The sequence below is a fragment of the Trifolium pratense genome, linkage group LG6, assembly GCF_020283565.1.
Source record: "Trifolium pratense cultivar HEN17-A07 linkage group LG6, ARS_RC_1.1, whole genome shotgun sequence".
NCBI lineage: Eukaryota > Viridiplantae > Streptophyta > Magnoliopsida > Fabales > Fabaceae > Trifolium > Trifolium pratense.
In genome coordinates, this window is record NC_060064.1 from 31,820,130 (window position 1) to 31,837,605 (window position 17,476).

General features: G+C 33.0%; 2 protein-coding genes across 2 annotated transcripts; both read left to right on the top strand.

Moving 5' to 3' along the window:
• The first annotated feature begins 954 nt into the window (after window positions 1–954).
• Window positions 955–4,635, top strand: LOC123890648 (trihelix transcription factor ASR3). The gene is made up of 3 exons (XM_045940292.1): window positions 955–1,836; window positions 2,396–2,449; window positions 4,114–4,635. Exons 1-3 carry the CDS (start codon window positions 1,167–1,169, stop codon window positions 4,401–4,403), a joined length of 1,014 nt encoding a protein of 337 aa, XP_045796248.1. The 5' UTR covers window positions 955–1,166; the 3' UTR covers window positions 4,404–4,635.
• Window positions 4,636–9,470: 4,835 nt separating this feature from the next.
• On the top strand, window positions 9,471–17,439 carry LOC123892646 (ADP-ribosylation factor GTPase-activating protein AGD3). The gene is made up of 19 exons (XM_045942494.1): window positions 9,471–9,987; window positions 11,272–11,348; window positions 11,683–11,783; window positions 12,124–12,194; window positions 12,433–12,495; window positions 12,856–12,900; window positions 13,126–13,191; window positions 13,281–13,328; window positions 13,406–13,501; window positions 13,579–13,620; window positions 13,729–13,944; window positions 14,041–14,172; window positions 14,278–14,508; window positions 14,607–14,693; window positions 14,779–15,117; window positions 15,417–15,562; window positions 15,667–15,760; window positions 16,261–16,745; window positions 16,860–17,439. The coding sequence occupies exons 1-19, from the start codon at window positions 9,943–9,945 to the stop codon at window positions 16,972–16,974; spliced, it is 2,499 nt and encodes an 832-aa protein (XP_045798450.1). The 5' UTR covers window positions 9,471–9,942; the 3' UTR covers window positions 16,975–17,439.
• The last annotated feature ends 37 nt before the right edge of the window (window positions 17,440–17,476 follow it).

Sequence of the window (17,476 nt, forward strand, 5' to 3'; positions counted from 1 at the left end):
TTAAATTTATCATTATTTTCAATTTTTTATTTGAGGAAAATTTATAATTTTGTTATTCTTCACTTAATCTTGTACTTGATTTTCTATAAAAAAAAAAAAAAAACTATCTACCTATACTAAATTTTTGTATAACAATTTTTCTTCTAATCTTACCCTTAATTTACAATTTTGTCATTTTTTTTTACAATTTTGTCACTCTTTCCAATAAATAATTTAGTTTTATTGTATAATTGCGCAAAATTTTGTAAATTATATTACTATAATAAATTGCAACTTTTAATACTTATAACTTTCAACATCAACAAATTTAACCAATTAAAAGAGCAAAAATAGAGAGAAAAAATGAACGATCACCAAAATTAGACAAACAAATATTTTTAAATTTTTTTGACTCAGACAGACAAATACTTTAGTGCTATTTACACGTTTATTAAAGATAAATAATTTTTTCGAAGGGTAATGAGATTAAAAACAAAAAATGCAATATATACAAAGTGCCCATAGTAACATCATGAGGTGGTATTTTACACGTTACATTAAACCTCCCAATAAGGAAGGGAAAACTACCATTGATATCACAATAAAAGTGGTTTATGAGAGTAATTTGATATATTCACACAAAAGTATTACTTAGAAAATGACCTAAAAGATGAGTTAAGTATTAGACAATGAAATGAAAGTGGTGTTTCAAGAATTTTGATGTCAAACCAACCCAACAAGTAACCTTTACAAACAAAGAAAATCCCATTTAATTGAGAAATTAAAGATAAGGATATGACCCCAATAAATAGTAATTATTACTAATAAAATAAAATAAATTATTAAAAAACCCTTCTTAGGGTTAAGGGTCAATAACCTATCTACTACTCACTACAGCCAGTAAAAAAAATAAAAATATTATTATTAAAATTAAAACCCTATATTCACAAGCAAAAGCCATTAAGCATTTAAGCCCCAATACAAAACCCTTTCTTCATCTCTTTATAATTTCATTCTTAAGGAGAAAAAAAAAATCATAAGCTATGTGTTAAGAGCTAAACCCTCTTTTTTTCTTTTTTCTTTTCTTTCTAAACGCCGTAACGGACATTCCCAATTTCTCAAAGGCACCGTCACAAACACTCTCTCTCGTGCGTGTCACGTGACATTCAAAACCCTAATTTCTCTTTATGGCTTTGGACCAACCTTCGTTACCTTCGAATCCCAATTCCATCGACGGCGAATCCGGTAACGGAACGCCACCGTCTTCCGCCGTCAATGGCGGCGAAGATGGAAAACCAACGGCGAGACTACCGCGATGGACTAGGCAAGAGATTTTGGTGCTTATTCAAGGTAAGAGTGATGCTGAAAGCCGGTTCAAACCGGGTCGAAACGGTTCGGGATTTGGTTCGAGTGAACCGAAGTGGGCGTTGGTTTCTTCGTACTGTAAGAAACATGGTGTGAACCGTGGACCGATTCAGTGTCGGAAACGGTGGAGTAATCTCGCCGGTGATTATAAGAAGATTAAGGAGTGGGAATCTCAGGTGAGAGATGAAACGGAGTCGTTTTGGTTGATGAGGAATGATTTGAGGAGAGAGAGGAAATTGCCTGGTTATTTTGATCGAGAGGTTTATGATATTCTTGATTCACCTTCTATGGCTGCGGCTGCTGCAGCGGCTGCAACTGCAACTGTCGTTGTTCCGGTGGCGGTATCGGAGCCTGTTGGTGATGAAGAGATTCATATTTATGATAGTAATAGGAAAGTGAGTGGTGAAGATGGGTTATTCTCTGATTTTGAGAAAGATGAGGTTTTGGTTCCTACCAAAGATGTTCATGTTCGTTCACCTGTTCCTATCTCAGGTTGGATTTTTTTGACACCTTTTTTATTTTATCAACTTTTACAATAGTGTTATTTTGATGTAATATTTACATTGAAATTGTGTTTGGTGTCCAATATGTGTTAGTGATGCTTCAATGTGTAACGTGTCACAGTCTAGCTGTGGCCAGTGACACCAGATACATGTGATTACATTCAATCAGTTCTATTGTTTAAATAATAACGAGTAGGCGGGTTAGTGTCATATTGTTGTTAGGGTTGTGCTTTGGTAGATACAATTGATATTTTATTGCCTTTTCTTATGAAATTGAATCTTGGCATGTCACTAGTATTGATGGTTTTGGAGCACCATTATTTTTTATATCATGAAACACCATACTGTCCCTACAATCCTAAACATAAAAGACAGTTGGGTCAACAAAACATCAACTTTTGTTGATTCAACCGACTCTTATGTTTAAGGCATGTTGTAAAGTTGAAAAATTTGGAGGCAATGGTATTGTGATTCAAGGTTTTTGTAGATTAAGAAGTTCTTGTCTTTGATTTTTATTTTTTTAATATTGTTTTAACTTTGATTTGCAGAGAAGCAGTTTCTACCACTCCTCCGTGGCTGCGATGGAGAAGGCAATGCTCAAGGTAATAATGTTCTTAATGGATTTGATGATAGAATGAAAATCATGTTTAGTTCTTGTGTGCTCTGTTTGGAATACCGGATAATGATGTGCTCATAGTTTTAACCAGTGTTATAAAAAATCTCCCATGGTGGATTGCGGGGGTAGATTTTTTCGCAACTGCCATGGGAAAGTTGTGAAGGATGGCGGCGCCATGGTGTTTTATTGTGGCCCAAAATGGGGAATTTCTGCTTTCCGCCATCCACAATGATAACACTGGTTTTAACCATTTGATAGAAATCTATTTATACTTATCAATAAATTTAATGATTGAAATCATGGATATATCAAAGGTTTTAAATCTTGGTCCACAATAATTTTTAACATTCCAGAGTATCGCAGTTGAATGTGATGTAGCCTCAACTGCAATCGAATTGCAGTTGCATAGATATAAAAAAATCTCGATGTTAGGGATCAAATTGAACAAATCTTTTTTTGATAACTCTGGATATACTAGTTCACCAATTAAAATCTCGTGCCGTGTTTCTGTGGTAAATAATTTGTTTAGCACCGGCATTATTGTGATTTGAAAGTTTTGACCTTATATTTGTTTGGACTTGGCTTAGGCCCATACTCATCTGATCAAGATGATGTGACAGCCCCCAAACTTAGTGCCTATTATGGTGAAAGTGCTCTTCATCACAAGATGCTAGCACAAAAAACATGATAGCTACTTCTATGTCCTTTTTTTGTCTCCAAAAATGGTTGAACTTTGCTGCGTATGCACCTCCCAAGTAAGCTAAAACGCTTTATGAGACAGCCTGCTTTCTTGTCCATCATTTTATATGTTTTTTCCCTCTTATTTTTTATGCTGCCACCGATTCCTACCATACCTGAATTCTCTGATTAATTGGTAGTCGGTAAGGCCAATTGCTTACTCAACTCTATGTTAGTTTTCTGCTGTTGCATTTGGTAGTTCAATAATGCTAGGATAGGACACAATAATAGGATTGTAAACCTTTTTACTGCCTTTGTGCAATCAGACTTTATATGATACACATCCAATCCATGATTGTTCATGTAAAATAGATTGAGTCATCAATTTAGTTATTGAACTTTAGGTATCCGGAAATTTGGTCTCAAATTGACAAAATTCCAAAATAATCTCTAACAATAGTGTTTTTTTTGGAAACAGACTACTGAGTAGATCCTAAAATTGTCTCAGAAGGACTAATTACCATCGATATTTTTTAATTTAAGATATCAATTTTCAATTTGGTTAATTTTACAGACCAAAATCTACAATTTTAAGGTTAAATTGGCAATTCACTCCTTAAAAGTATCTTGTAAGCTCAAAGTATAAATCTTGTACAATTAGAACATTTCTCGTGAAGTCTATGTATTGCACTTTAGGTCTCCTTGTGAGTTTCTCTTTAGGGGTCCATAATTTAAACCTACCCAAATAATATGAGCAACTATCTTTTACAATCCTTGTCTCAAAAGAATATTATCGCTGTTTCTTATCCACAAGCTTTAATTATGCCATTTACAACTTTTGAGCTATAGCTTAGGATATGAGTACATATAATAGGCATAAAGGTAGGATCTAAGGTTCTGGTTTGACAATCAAAATCTACTCATGAAAACATTCTAATTTGAATTTCGTCATACATTCCTTTACTTTTATAGGTACCAAAAATGAGAAACAACCAGCTTCAAATCCAGAAATGGGTTCTACATCTCAAGGGGAACGGAAGAGGAAACGGTTTGCAACCGATGGAGATGAAGAAGAGGAAACTCTACAAAGTCAATTAATTGATGTGTTAGAGAAGAATGGCAAGATGCTAAGTGAACAACTAGAGGCTCAGAACATCAATTTCCAGCTTGATCGCCAGCACCAGAATGACACTGCAAGTAGCATTGTTGCTGTGCTTGATAAGCTTGCAACTGCTCTTGGGAGAATTGCTGATAAATTGTAGTGCAAGAGAAGGATCAGAGTAGTAGTGTACATAACATTTGGAGTCAACAATAGTGGGGTCACTTCATTATTAATTTTTGGTCACTTGCTCCTTTTTTAGTGTTATTGTTACTGCCATTATAGGACTAGGGTTATATACAACTTTTGGGAATTACTGCATTTATTATCTATTTTATTGAGGTTTCATAAATCTTTCCCTGGTCAATAATAGTGGCTGTATAGATGATATTTAATTAGGTGCATTTTTATTATTTTACTCTACAAATTTAGAGATTTTTTGTTATTGAGTTAGCAATAACAATAATATTTTTTAGGGGTGTTCATGGGTTTGCTTGGTCAATCTGTTCAACCCTCATTTCGTTCAATTCATTGACCCAAACAAATTCATATTCTTTCCTAACTGGTTCAAATATGGGTTCAAACCGAACCAACACATTCAAAGCGGGGTCATAATTTTGTATTTATTTTTTATCCTATAGTCTGATAGTCATAATAATGTCTCGTAGTAGTTATGAAGCGAACTGCTCCTATGAGACGAAGACGAAGAACCCTGCATGTTAACATGACATATTTTATCATCTAACTCTTAATTTGTATGTGAGATTCTCCTAGCAATTTAGTAATAAAAAAATATTGGTTACAAATAACAGATTAATATTGGTTACAAATTATCACCGGGACACCGGTTAAAAATAAAAGATTAATTGCTATGCATCAACTGTTAAATCTTTTCTACATATACATCCAATTAAATTTGATGCCGATAATATCAGAAGTGTTATACAAACACAATAATTTGACAAATATACAACACAAGTGGAAATGTGTGCTTTGTTATGTGTGGTCCTGTGAATTTTCTTTAGAAAAAGTGGATATATGTTGTATATTTGTCAAATTATTGTGTTTGTATAACATTTCTCCGCTAATATCATGTTAGTTAGACTTTCTCATTGATCTGAAGTTAGTTAATGAAACAATATGGTCTTTTCAGGATTTTTGTTGTTGTTTTGTATGCCATTAAGCAAGAATTGAGCAAGAACTGCAATGTGGAGTTGCGACATATTTTTAGGAAGAAATTCAGTGTGATGATATTTTTGCCAAAAGAAACTCTCTCGTTTTGACTCTTTAATTTAATTTTATTTGATCTCTAATTGTGAAACTTGTGATTGTTTTGCTTGCAGATGCTTAGAGAATCTCTTTCTCTAAAGAGTAGTTGTTTTCATGTTTCTTTTTATTTGTCTTTTATTGGTTACCATTTTTCTCCAATGTATTTAATTGACAATGTTTTGAAACATAAGAAAATATAATTTTTCTTAAAAAAATATAAGTAATGTTGGTTTATGGATTTGTAGATTCATTAAGTTGATCTTGGCAACTGCAATTCGTAATTTCGTATGTCGCTGAAGTAGGAGAGTGCTAGAGAGCTTGAGGATAGCAAAACGCTACACTTTCCCAATGGTGGAGCCGCTGGGGTCCGTTTGGTAAAATGAAAAGAAAGTAGGAGTATATAAAATTACACAAACTAATCAATGTACTTGAATTCATTGGTTTGCGTAATTTTATTTCCTCACACTTTCTTTCTATCAATTGTCATACCAAACAGACCCAAATATCGATTTCGGAAGTGGTGCAGAATCTAAAAAATGGTGAACAAGGAGTGTAAATGGGAAAATAATTCTGACTCATGTTGGTCCTCTGATACAACTAGATTGGAAATTTATAAAGTTTGTTGTAGAATAATGAAATGTAGCTGTGGTTCTAAGTTGATTTTTTTTTTTGTGAGTTGTGGTTTGACACAAACTCTTTTTGTAGCTTGAGTTTGATTTGTTTAAAGTTTACGAACAGTTCGATTCAACTCGTTAGATTCAATTCGTTTTTGATTTGACATTGTTTTTTTCTAGCTCAAACTCGACTTCATTTAAGTTCACAAATGCTCGATTAGACTCATTAGCTCAAACCGCATTACTCAAAAATAAAAAATAAAAAATTTTAGATACATAAATAAATTGGAATTTATACTAATTTTTATCGAAATATTATATTTGAAGTATTATATATATATATATATATATATATAATGGACCTTTTATGTCAAAAAATATAGATATAATCGGCCAACTTGTGAACCAAACGAATCGAACCAATAAACCTTAAATTCAGCTCATTTAATTAATGAACTTAAGTTTAAGTTCAAATTCGGTTCATGAACAAAGTTTAACGAATAAACTATTAAATTGAGTCTTGAACTTTTACCGAATTGTCTTGATTTATTATCAGCCCTCACGGGAGGGAGGTATATATTTTGGAAAAGTAAAATAAAATAGAGGTAAGATTTAAGATATCAAAATAAAAATATAGGTTAGACTGTTTTTTCTAAAGATATCTGAGCAAAACAGTCTGGCTCTATTTTTTTGCTATAATTGTGACAGCATAACTCTCATAATTGGATTCGATATCTAGCTATTGTATGTTTGAACTTGCTCAATCGATTTTCATAAAAAAAACAGTTCTTTAAAAATATTTTTTTATCAATTATAAACTATTTTTATTAGCAAGTCAATTATAAACTATTTGAATGATATTATAAGGGGTTTTATATATTGAAGCAATACTTGGTGTATATTTGGTTCTTCTGAAGCAATAACAAAAATAGTTTATTATAAGGGGTTTAATATGTTGAAGCAATACTGAGAAATCAAAATTAATTATAGCAAAATAAAATTAATTTTGACATTTTTGTGTGTTTTGGAGTGGAATTTATTAGCTTGAAGCTAAAATTTGTGCACGGTTGGTTATACAATAACAAAAATCTGTAAAATTTGAATGTGTAAATCAGGTATCCTTCATGCGCAACTGGATACCTGATTCACAGTAGAGTTTGTGCATGTTTTGGTGTATATTTGGTCTTAAGTTTGATCCCTCCTTTGCGCATGTAATAATATTAAAATTGTTAGAGAGATTTTGTCATTTACTTGAATCTCATAATATTTGGTAAACTTAATCTTTACATTGTACAAAAAAGATACTCCATCCGGTCCTTAATATAAGAGGAAATTCACTTTTTAGATACATTAAAATATTAATGTATCTAGACTATATCATTGACTAAATACATTAACTTTTCAATGTATCTATAAAATGAACTTCCTCTTATATTAAGGAATAGACGTTGATTCCCAAACATTAAATATAAATAATTTGAATATAGTTGGCCTGAATAGAACCAATACATGCAAAATGAATTTGTATCACCATTGATGATTTAACAAGCATGTCAAGAACCCAAGAAAACATTTCCAAAAGAGTGATATTAAGATGATAACAATCAAAGAAAGTTGTAGAACACAATTGGTAAAAAGGAAAAAATTAAAAATAGGAAAAAATATTATTATTGTTGAAATGATGAGCATGCGAGGGGAAAGAGTGGGACCCGAACTATGGTCGGGGAAATGGAGGGAAACTCAGTTTTGGCCCACAACAGTACAATGTACTGTACTACAGCCTAACCAAACCATTTTCTCTTCATTCACTATCACACGCTTCCTTCTTGCGCGTGTAGCAGCAACACATGCCCATCAAACATGGCCTTAACTCAACTAAAAAATACTACTGTTACTTACTGGTAAATAAATATCCTAATAACTGATTAAAAGTTTTAAAAATATAGTCTAAATGGTATTTATGAAATGAAAAATAAAATAAAATAAAATATATTATTAAAAAATAAAGTATTGATCAAGACAATTTCAGTTGTACTGTGTCTAATTTTAAAACAGTTATTGGACTTGACAAACTGAGGGTTAAGAAACTGGACAAAAACATAATATATTCTTGTCCCCGTTGAACTAATGGACAACTTTTTATCCTCTGTACAAGTTGTCTAAAATATCAAAATAACTTTTTGTCCACCAAATATCGTACAAGATAAAATTTATTTGAAAAATTAGTGGATGAGTTGTTGTTAGTTGTGATTATGAGAAGCCTCAAAGACATCTTCATGAAGTATGCATCATTTTTTTTCCTCCTCTTATCCATTGTAATTATAATTAGGAAAATTTTGACCCTCGTAGATCGTTTCAAGGTATCCCTACATTTTAGGTTTTTTTAGTCTGATACGAGATTAATTATCGAGAAAACAAGACATTTACTTTACTTTTTTTTCTCACTAAGGTTGATCTAAATTCCAAATGAACAACTACAATAATTGAAAATGAATCATTTTCTTAAGGGAGAGTCATGTTGCTAACTTTTCCAACATCATATGTTGGTGAGTATATATTGATTCAAACCAATGATAAAAGGGATCCAATTAAGAGTCAATGAATCAAAGAAAATGTAAAAAAATTGCGCGATGATAATCTATTATTTGATAAATATAGTTTAATAACTAATCGTTATCGGCTAACCTACTTAACATATAAGATTAGTTTTCATTCTCTCATCCAATTTTTTCATATACAAAAGTAGAAATCAAACCGATAACCAGTTACCTAGCAAAATCTCTTACTATTAATTACTCTATCAGTTCTTTTTTAAGTGTCTTTTTGGAATAATAACACAAAATTAGCGAAATATATTTTTGCACACTTTCTTCCCGTTATATCCTCATTTTAATCCATCAATAAATTTTTATTTTTTTGAACACACTTTTTCTTTCCAATAAATTTAATATGTTATGCACACAAAAAAATTAATAGTTATTTTCTCACGTAATAAACTTTAATTTTTCAAATATATGACATTAATTAAATTTATTGAAAAAAATAAGAGTAATTAAAACATGGTATAATTGACAAAACTCACCCTTAAAATACCAAAATAATCGTTAAATAAGAACGTTAAATCGAGACAATTAAAAAGAGAAGGAAGAAAAAAGAAATTATTTGTGTGCTATGGTAATTATTACTATGACATTAATTAAGATTAATTTAGAAATCTATAAACGTTGCTGTCAATTTTTTTTTATGTATATAAACAAAAAGAAAAGCAAAGATTAAAAAAAGAAAAAGAAGGAGGCAATAAAGGGAAAAGTGCATTAAAAAGGAATGTATAGGTCTAACTTTAATACAAGTAAGTGTCTCTTACACACATGGGATTCGAGAATTTAGGTCATAGATTATAAGTAGATTACTTAAATTAAATCTAATTAATTTAATTAATTAATCATACTTAAATTAAATAAACATTTTTCTTTTTCTTTTTTACTTTCCCATCTTCACTAACACACACTTGACTCAACCAGCACACACACAAAACTAGAAGACATCAAAATCAAATCATAAGCACTCTCAAACTCCAACGTTGTCTGTCTCTCTTTCCCTTTTCCCCTTTTGCTGCGCTAGGGTTTGTGTTTTTAGGTTTTAGAACCAAAAATCAAAGAACAGTGTTAAGTTAAATTGAAATTGAAAATTGATGCAAATGTTTGTCACTGTGTTGGAGTGTTTTGTTTTTAGATCGAGTTTTGTTTATTCTATAATGCTGTTCAGGTATAACTGTTCTTAAACCGACATAAACCTAGGAATCATTTGTTTCAATAAAAAATGCAATTCGCTAAGCTTGATGACTCTCCCATGTTCCGCAAACAGGTTGGTTAATTTGTTACTCACTCTATTTTTCTTTAATTTTGTTTCATATATTTTTTTTTTTGAATTTTTAAAAAATTTAAAATTTAATTTTGATGTTGTGTGTAATGTATGTTAGATGAATTTCATAGGTTATGTTTTGTAATTGATGTGTTGGTAATAGTTGGTTTAGTTCATGTTTAAATTTAACCTTGATTGAAGGGTTTTTCATTTTTTAGTATTTGTTTTGTTCAAAGGAAAATTTGAAATTGATGGGGTGGTTTAATGCTTGTTGTAGATGATAAATGAAATGGGAATATTTTGATATGTGTATGAAATTTAATGCTTTGTGTTATGGCTAATAAAACATGAAGGGTTACGTCCCCGTGAGCATAGCTCAGTTGGTATCAACATTGCAACTTGCAGGGGCCGGGGTTCTAACCTGGGATTCCTCACTTTAGGAGTGAAATTCAGGCCACTAGACTACTTGGCCAAAAAAATAAATCTAGGGTTACTTTTGATTTTGTGAAACTTATAACAAGAAAATAGTTTTCTTCATAGGATGAGATTTAGATAGAGCTTTGGTGATTAGTGAGAGTGAGAGAGTTATCAAGCAAAAATTCATAACCTAGTTGCCCCAACCCAACAGTTCTTAAACCCTGAACAAGGAGAAATGCTATTTAGTACAAAGTGTTGTCAAATTGCGGCGCTATGGCACTGCAGCATAGCAGAATTTGAACAAGCCGCAATTTGTTAACCCTCCCACCTACTTTCCCCCATACTGATTTAGGATTTTAATTCCTATGTTAATCTGAACTTATTCTTATGTTAAACAGTCTGTTATAGCCTGTTTGTGTTACATTTTATTTGCCGTAAACGGAGAAAATCTTAGGTCGAGTGAGATGTAAGAAAAAGTGTCTTTAGAAGCAATGTTATCCTGTTTTTTGGTGAATAGAACATAACACACAGGTAGGCACTAAATCAGTATTGCAGTCCCAAGTTAAGTTATTCCTTGAACTTAACAATCAATTATCAATTGCAATGTTAAATCATGCTGGCATTAATGATCCATTATAGTATTTTCTTTAAGATTATGATAAAATGATAACTGAAATATGTAGGTTCGTAAGTTTAGTGGTTCTTCTCTGAGATTCTTTGTCAATGATGGTTAGTTAGAGTTATTTATTGATGATTTTACATAGTAGGTGTGATAATTTGTTGTTGTGTTGATCCACCTTCAACATAGATCTTTTTTAATTGACTTGACGTGTGCTAAGATTGTTATCCTTTGATTCTTTGGTTAAACAGATACAAGGCATGGAGGAAAGTGCGGAATCTTTGAGGGAGAGAAGTTTGAAATTTTACAAGGGATGCAGAAAATACACGTATGCAGAAGCATCCTATCTTATTTGTTTATCTTCTAGGACATTTGTTTTCAATATTACAGAGGAAATATGATACAAAATCATGATTAAAAATCAAGAGGTTTTTTTTAATAGTCGTGTACTGTATCCTACACGGAGGATTTTTTTTTTTAGTGTTTTAATGCAACAATCATTGGCCATCATTGAAAGGAAAATTTTAGCGGAATTTATTTTCTATTCTTTTAGTTTTATTGTAAGCAGTTTCTCACAGCTTATCATAATATATTGAATATTGATTTCAAATATGTTTGCTATTTTTTAAAGACCTAATTGCTGTCATTTTTGTACTTTCCAGGGAAGGACTTGGAGAGGCATATGATGGAGACATTGCATTTGCAAGTGCCCTAGAAACTTTTGGTGGGGGCCATAATGACCCCATCAGTGTGGCTTTTGGAGGTATGCCTTTTTTTCATCATCATGCTTAAGATGGTTGATGAATAGTTTTATGTTCCTCCACATGGTTTAACTTCTTCTGTTCCTGTGCGTAGTTGATTTTTATTTATCCACGTTGTCTTGCTTATGGTTTCATTTTTTATTACCCTGGATAAACGCCAGTCATAAAAAACTATGTCTTCTAATGCTTGACCAATGTTATCTGTCGTAGAAGAGGAAAATAATTTCACTTCTTGTTGAGAGAATTTGCTTACAAATTTTCTCTACAACGATGTTATCTTTGCCCTTAAAAATCTCAACAATGGTGAAACAGTTTCTGATTGAAATTCTAACTGTACTTCAGGCCCTGTTATGACCAAATTTACTATAGCCTTAAGAGAAATTGGGACATACAAGGAAGTTCTTCGATCACAGGTAAAATATTATGGTTCAAGTGCGTTTTAATCTTTTCATAGTTGCCAATAACTCCTAATAACACATTTAATCTCCAATCACTCTCTAATCTATTCTTTTATCCAAAAAAATAAACGTTAAGATCAAACTGTCAAAGCATAATAATTGGAAGCTGAACCACATTACAGTCCTTATCAGTTAACTATTTGGCATTGTCATCCTTGATTTTTGTTGATATAGATTGCTTTCTTGCTTTCAGGTCGAGCATATGTTAAATGACAGATTGCTCCAGTTTGTCAATATTGATTTGCAAGATGTCAAGGTACTTGAAAACTATCTTATTATTTTCCTTGAAAACAATTTCCTTTTACCGTATCTTATTATAGAGCTTTCTTAATAAATATGTAAGTTTGTATATTTCTATAGTGGCAAGTCTTTTGAGTGACTTTGCTCCATATAGATTTAGGGTTTAGGATTCAAGCAGGAGTCTCTTGGAACTTATACTTCTCGTGGAAAAAGTAGTACCGTAGGATTCAAGCAGACATTTATTAAATACATGAGCAAAGATTCTTCCTCAAAACTAGGATACTTTTCTCCATGTTATGATTTTGAAATCTTGGAAACATTTTAAGCTTCATAGTTTATATATGGTTTTGTTATAATGGATCCTTTCTTAGTGCAGGAAGCACGAAAACGCTTTGACAAAGCCAGCCTTATTTATGACCAGGTGCATTCTCATTTCCAAATGCTTCCTAATTTTGTCACGTAGTTTGTATGTTCCTCCTGAGTTTGAAATTTTGATGTGAAACGTTATTCCTATGATAATCATACATTCACGTAAAACGAAATCATTGCACATATGATTATTTATTAGTTTGAATTGACTACTAAGATGAACTAGAGCCCAAATCAAGTTTTTCTCTAATGATTGCCAAATTTGTTACTCTTGCAGACTCGTGAAAAGTTTCTGTCACTGAGAAAAGGTACAAAATCTGGTGTAGCTACTGCCCTAGAAGAGGTAGGCTTTTTTATATCTCACTTGTTTAGTCATTTTAGATTTGTGATATCATTCTATAAACCCTTACATGTCTGGGGCATATGATTTAGGAACTTCATAGTGCAAGAGCTACATTTGAGCAAACTCGGTTTAATCTGGTTAGTAAATTCATTTGATCATAAGTGATTAATTTTACCATTACTTTCCCAAATAAACTTGAAGAGTCTCTGTCCAGGTTACTGCTCTGTCGAATGTTGAAGCAAAGAAGAGATTTGAATTTTTGGAAGCAGTAAGTGGGACCATGGACGCTCATCTTCGTTACTTCAAACAGGTAGACATATTGTTTAAAGTATTCTTTGACACATTCATTGCCACAACATTCTTATCTTCAATTAATTTTGCTTGTAGGGGTATGAACTATTACATCAAATGGAGCCGTACATTAACCAGGTTTATAATCAGCTTTGCATTTAAACCATTATTATCTTCAATTAATTGGCAAACAGTTGAGCCATAGTGAAAATGCAAATGATTCACTGCATATTAATTATTTTTCAGGTCTTGACTTATGCTCAACAATCAAGAGAAAGGTCCAATTATGAGCAAGCGGCTCTTAATGAAAGAATGCAAGATTACAAACGGCAGATTGATCGAGAAAGTAGGTTGGCTTCTAATGGTTCTAATGGATCTCCTAATGGAGATGGTATACAAGCCATTGGTAGAAGTTCACATAAGATGATAGAAGCAGTAATGCAAAATGCTGCAAAGGGAAAGGTTGGAAAGAGGGCTGGAAATAGTTGATTGAAATTAGAAGTTATTACTTTCTCTCATTGGTTTAATTTTAATTTTTCTTTTTGTTTATCATTATAGGTTCAGACTATTCGACAAGGTTATCTCTCGAAGCGTTCCTCAAACTTAAGGGGGGACTGGAAAAGAAGGTTTTTTGTTCTTGATAGCCGGGGTATGCTTTATTACTACCGCAAACAATGCAGCAAACCATCTGTAAGTCTATTGTGAACAATAAGTTCGTTTATGAAGGACTTAAGCAGCCATACTTCTTTGTAACAAATTTCACCTTATATTATCGTGGCTATTCATCATTTGTAGGGGTCTAGTAGTCAACATTCTGGTCAGAGGAATAGTTCGGAGCTTGGTTCTGGACTTCTGAGTCGATGGCTGTCTTCTCATAATCATCATCATGGTGGAGTACATGATGAGAAATCCGTTGCTCATCACACTGTGAACCTGCTTACATCAACAATTAAAGTTGATGCTGACCAATCAGATTTGAGGTTTTGCTTCCGGATCATTTCACCGACAAAGAACTACACTTTGCAGGTTATTTTAATAACTTTTTGCATAATGTTTTATCCATATAAAGATGGTGATTAAGCTTTATATTTTCACTCCTTAATTAATTCTGCTTGTCAGTGCAGGCAGAGAGTGCACTGGACCAAATGGACTGGATTGAAAAAATCACAGGTGTTATTGCCTCTTTGCTGAGTTCTCAGATTCCTGAAAGGGTAATTTCCTGGCACCTTTGCTTACCATGGCAACAATGAGTTTTAGTCAATGTGATTAATGTGATAATGTTACCGTTTTTATCAGTTGTTACCGGCAAGTCCAATGGGAAGCGGTCATCATAGGTCTACCAGTGAGAGTAGTTCTTTTGAAAGTTCAGATTTTGATCACTGTGCTGTTGAAGAAAGTGCAGCTGATAGAAGTTTTGCGTCTGCACATCTGGAGCGCGCCTCTAGAAGTATGAACCAACAACGGTCCTGTAATAAAAGCGAGAAACCAATTGATGTGTTGCGAAAAGTTATTGGCAATGATAAATGTGCTGATTGTGGGGCCCCTGAACCGGATTGGGCATCACTAAATCTTGGCGTTCTTGTTTGCATTGAATGTTCTGGTGTTCATCGAAACCTTGGTGTGCACATATCGAAGGTAGACTATAGAAATGGACTCCCTTGATGATCATGCATATTCAAATTGGTTATCTATAGGGAACTCTTCTGATGGGAAATGTAGGAGTTGTAGCTTTTCAAGACTGATCACATGTTTTGTTGCATATTGGCAATTTTAGAACCAAAATGTCTTATTTGATGCTGTGTTTAATCACAATCTGTGCATCTTTTAATCCCTTTCCTCTCACTTGGTATTTAGGTTTATAGTTGCTTCTTTTTTGTGACGAGACTTCAATCATAAATTGATCATATGGCTTCTTTTTCTTAATTCGGGTGCAGGTTCGCTCTCTTACATTGGACGTTAAGGTTTGGGAACCTTCTGTGATAACTTTATTTCAGTCTCTTGGGAATACTTTTGCCAACTCTGTCTGGGAGGAACTGTTGCAATCAAGAAGTGCCTTTCAGGTTGATCTTGTCCCTACAGGGTAAAGAATCCCCATTATTATATCTTCGCATTACTTTCACTCATTATTGCTGTGTTATTTTTTTGACCAAGTATTCCTGATACACATTTTCACTAATTATGAAGCTCAAGCAAGTCCGATAAGTCACTGACGGTTTTCATCACCAAACCTAGTCAATATGATTCTCTATCGGTGAAGGAAAAATTCATCCAGGCAAAGGTATGACTATAACTTGTACAGTTGTACTCGGGATCCTTATACATAAGTTTTTGCTAATGGAGAAAGATGTTGTGTTTAAATCAAAACCTGTAAAATGTTACTTTCATGATTTTGATTAGTTTTTTTAGAGAATGATAAAGTACTGTTCACAAACAGATCTAGATAAGAGTTTAGATTGAGGAAACTGAAGAAGAAAATGATATAGGAATGACACTAGAATTCCTAGGCATCACATGAAACTGATGAATCACATTTCTAACGATGTATTTTTCTTTAATGTAAGCTCTTCAATAGAACTCTTGATAATTGAATATAATTAGAGATAAAAACTAGTGGTGAAATTGGGAAACTAAATGTCACTGTGATTCCAATTTATAATGTTAAATAATTAGTGAAAACATACGCTAGTAATACAATCTTAAAAGTTTGTATAAATATGAGTATTGATAGTCAGAAAAGTAATAGACTCCATGATCTGTTTTTATTAATTCCCTTGGCAGTATGCGGAGAAGATTTTTGTTCGCAAGCCAAAGGACAATCAATACCGACTGTTAGTGGCACAACAAATCTGGGAGGCTGTTCGTGCTAACGACAAGAAAGCGGTATACCGCTACATTGTTAATTCTGATGTTGATGTCAATGTTGTTTATGAGCAAGCATGCAACAACTCTTTAACCCTTGCCAAAGTAATGCTATTACAAGAGCAGCCAAACCATGAAAACGACCCTAATTTGGCAGGGCACACATTGGACTGGTCCTCTAATGGCTCTATGAATTTGGCGGGTACTAAAGAAGGCCAGCCGATGGTCAATCTTGAAGGGTGCACACTACTTCACATTGCTTGTGAAACTGCAGACATTGGAATGGTAGAGCTCCTCCTGCAATATGGCGCAAATATTAATGCAACCGATTTGAGAGGTCGAACTCCTTTACATCGGTGTATTCTCAAAGGAAGATCTATAATTGCAAGATTACTGCTTTCAAGGTCAGTGTTTCTCTGTCTCTCGTACTTCATCTTACTCAGCTTAATCTCTGACATTGCCATTTGAGTGATCATTTTATCCATTGTTCATTTATGATGAAATCTTCAACAATGCAGGGGAGGCGATCCTCGAGCTGTGGATGAGGAAGGAAGAACTCCTATTGAGCTTGCTGCAGAATCAAATGCCGATGACAGAGAAGTCCGTGCTCCAACGACTGATTCTAATGGATGAACTATTAACTGAACTCTGGAACTTAAAGTATATTATATATATGATATGGAAAAGATTGAATTATGTAAATTTGTATTTTTCATGAATTGAAAAGATGGTTTTTTTGAAGGAAATGAAACATCACTAGTGTGAAGAGTTAAAAAGGAGTGTGGTAGGTTGTAATGTCTGCCCCTTGGTAATCTTGTGCAAGATAGTGCTAAGGTTTGTAATGTAAAATGACACATTGGTCTGATGTCAAGCGCACCGTTGTACTAGTAGAGCCAAGCAACACTTTTGTAATATGTTGTTTTTGTGTATTTTTCATTTGTTTATTATAGTGATGAAACTGTGATACATTAGGGTAGGGTTTTGTGTATGCTGTGTACATTGGTTTTGTTTTTGTGTAGGTGTTGTTGTGACTGTGTTCACTTTTGTATTACTGGATTATTACTTGGTGGGACATTACTCTAAGGATGTTTCATGTCCCTTGTTTTCCCTTGCTTTTTTTTTTGGGGGGTCTATA

What these genes read in the sequence shown, in the direction of transcription:
- LOC123890648 (XM_045940292.1), top strand. Translation starts at nt 1,167, where the DNA reads ATGGCTTTGGACCAACCTTCGTTACCTTCGAATCCCAATTCCATCGAC. An exon ending in TTCACCTGTTCCTATCTCAG is followed by an intron (nt 1,837 to 2,395) that starts GTTGGATTTTTT and finishes TTTGATTTGCAG; the next exon opens with AGAAGCAGTTTCTACCACTC. An exon ending in TGGAGAAGGCAATGCTCAAG is followed by an intron (nt 2,450 to 4,113) that starts GTAATAATGTTC and finishes TTACTTTTATAG; the next exon opens with GTACCAAAAATGAGAAACAA.
- LOC123892646 (XM_045942494.1), top strand. Translation starts at nt 9,943, where the DNA reads ATGCAATTCGCTAAGCTTGATGACTCTCCCATGTTCCGCAAACAG. An exon ending in AAGGGATGCAGAAAATACAC is followed by an intron (nt 11,349 to 11,682) that starts GTATGCAGAAGC and finishes TGTACTTTCCAG; the next exon opens with GGAAGGACTTGGAGAGGCAT. An exon ending in TTGATTTGCAAGATGTCAAG is followed by an intron (nt 12,496 to 12,855) that starts GTACTTGAAAAC and finishes TTCTTAGTGCAG; the next exon opens with GAAGCACGAAAACGCTTTGA.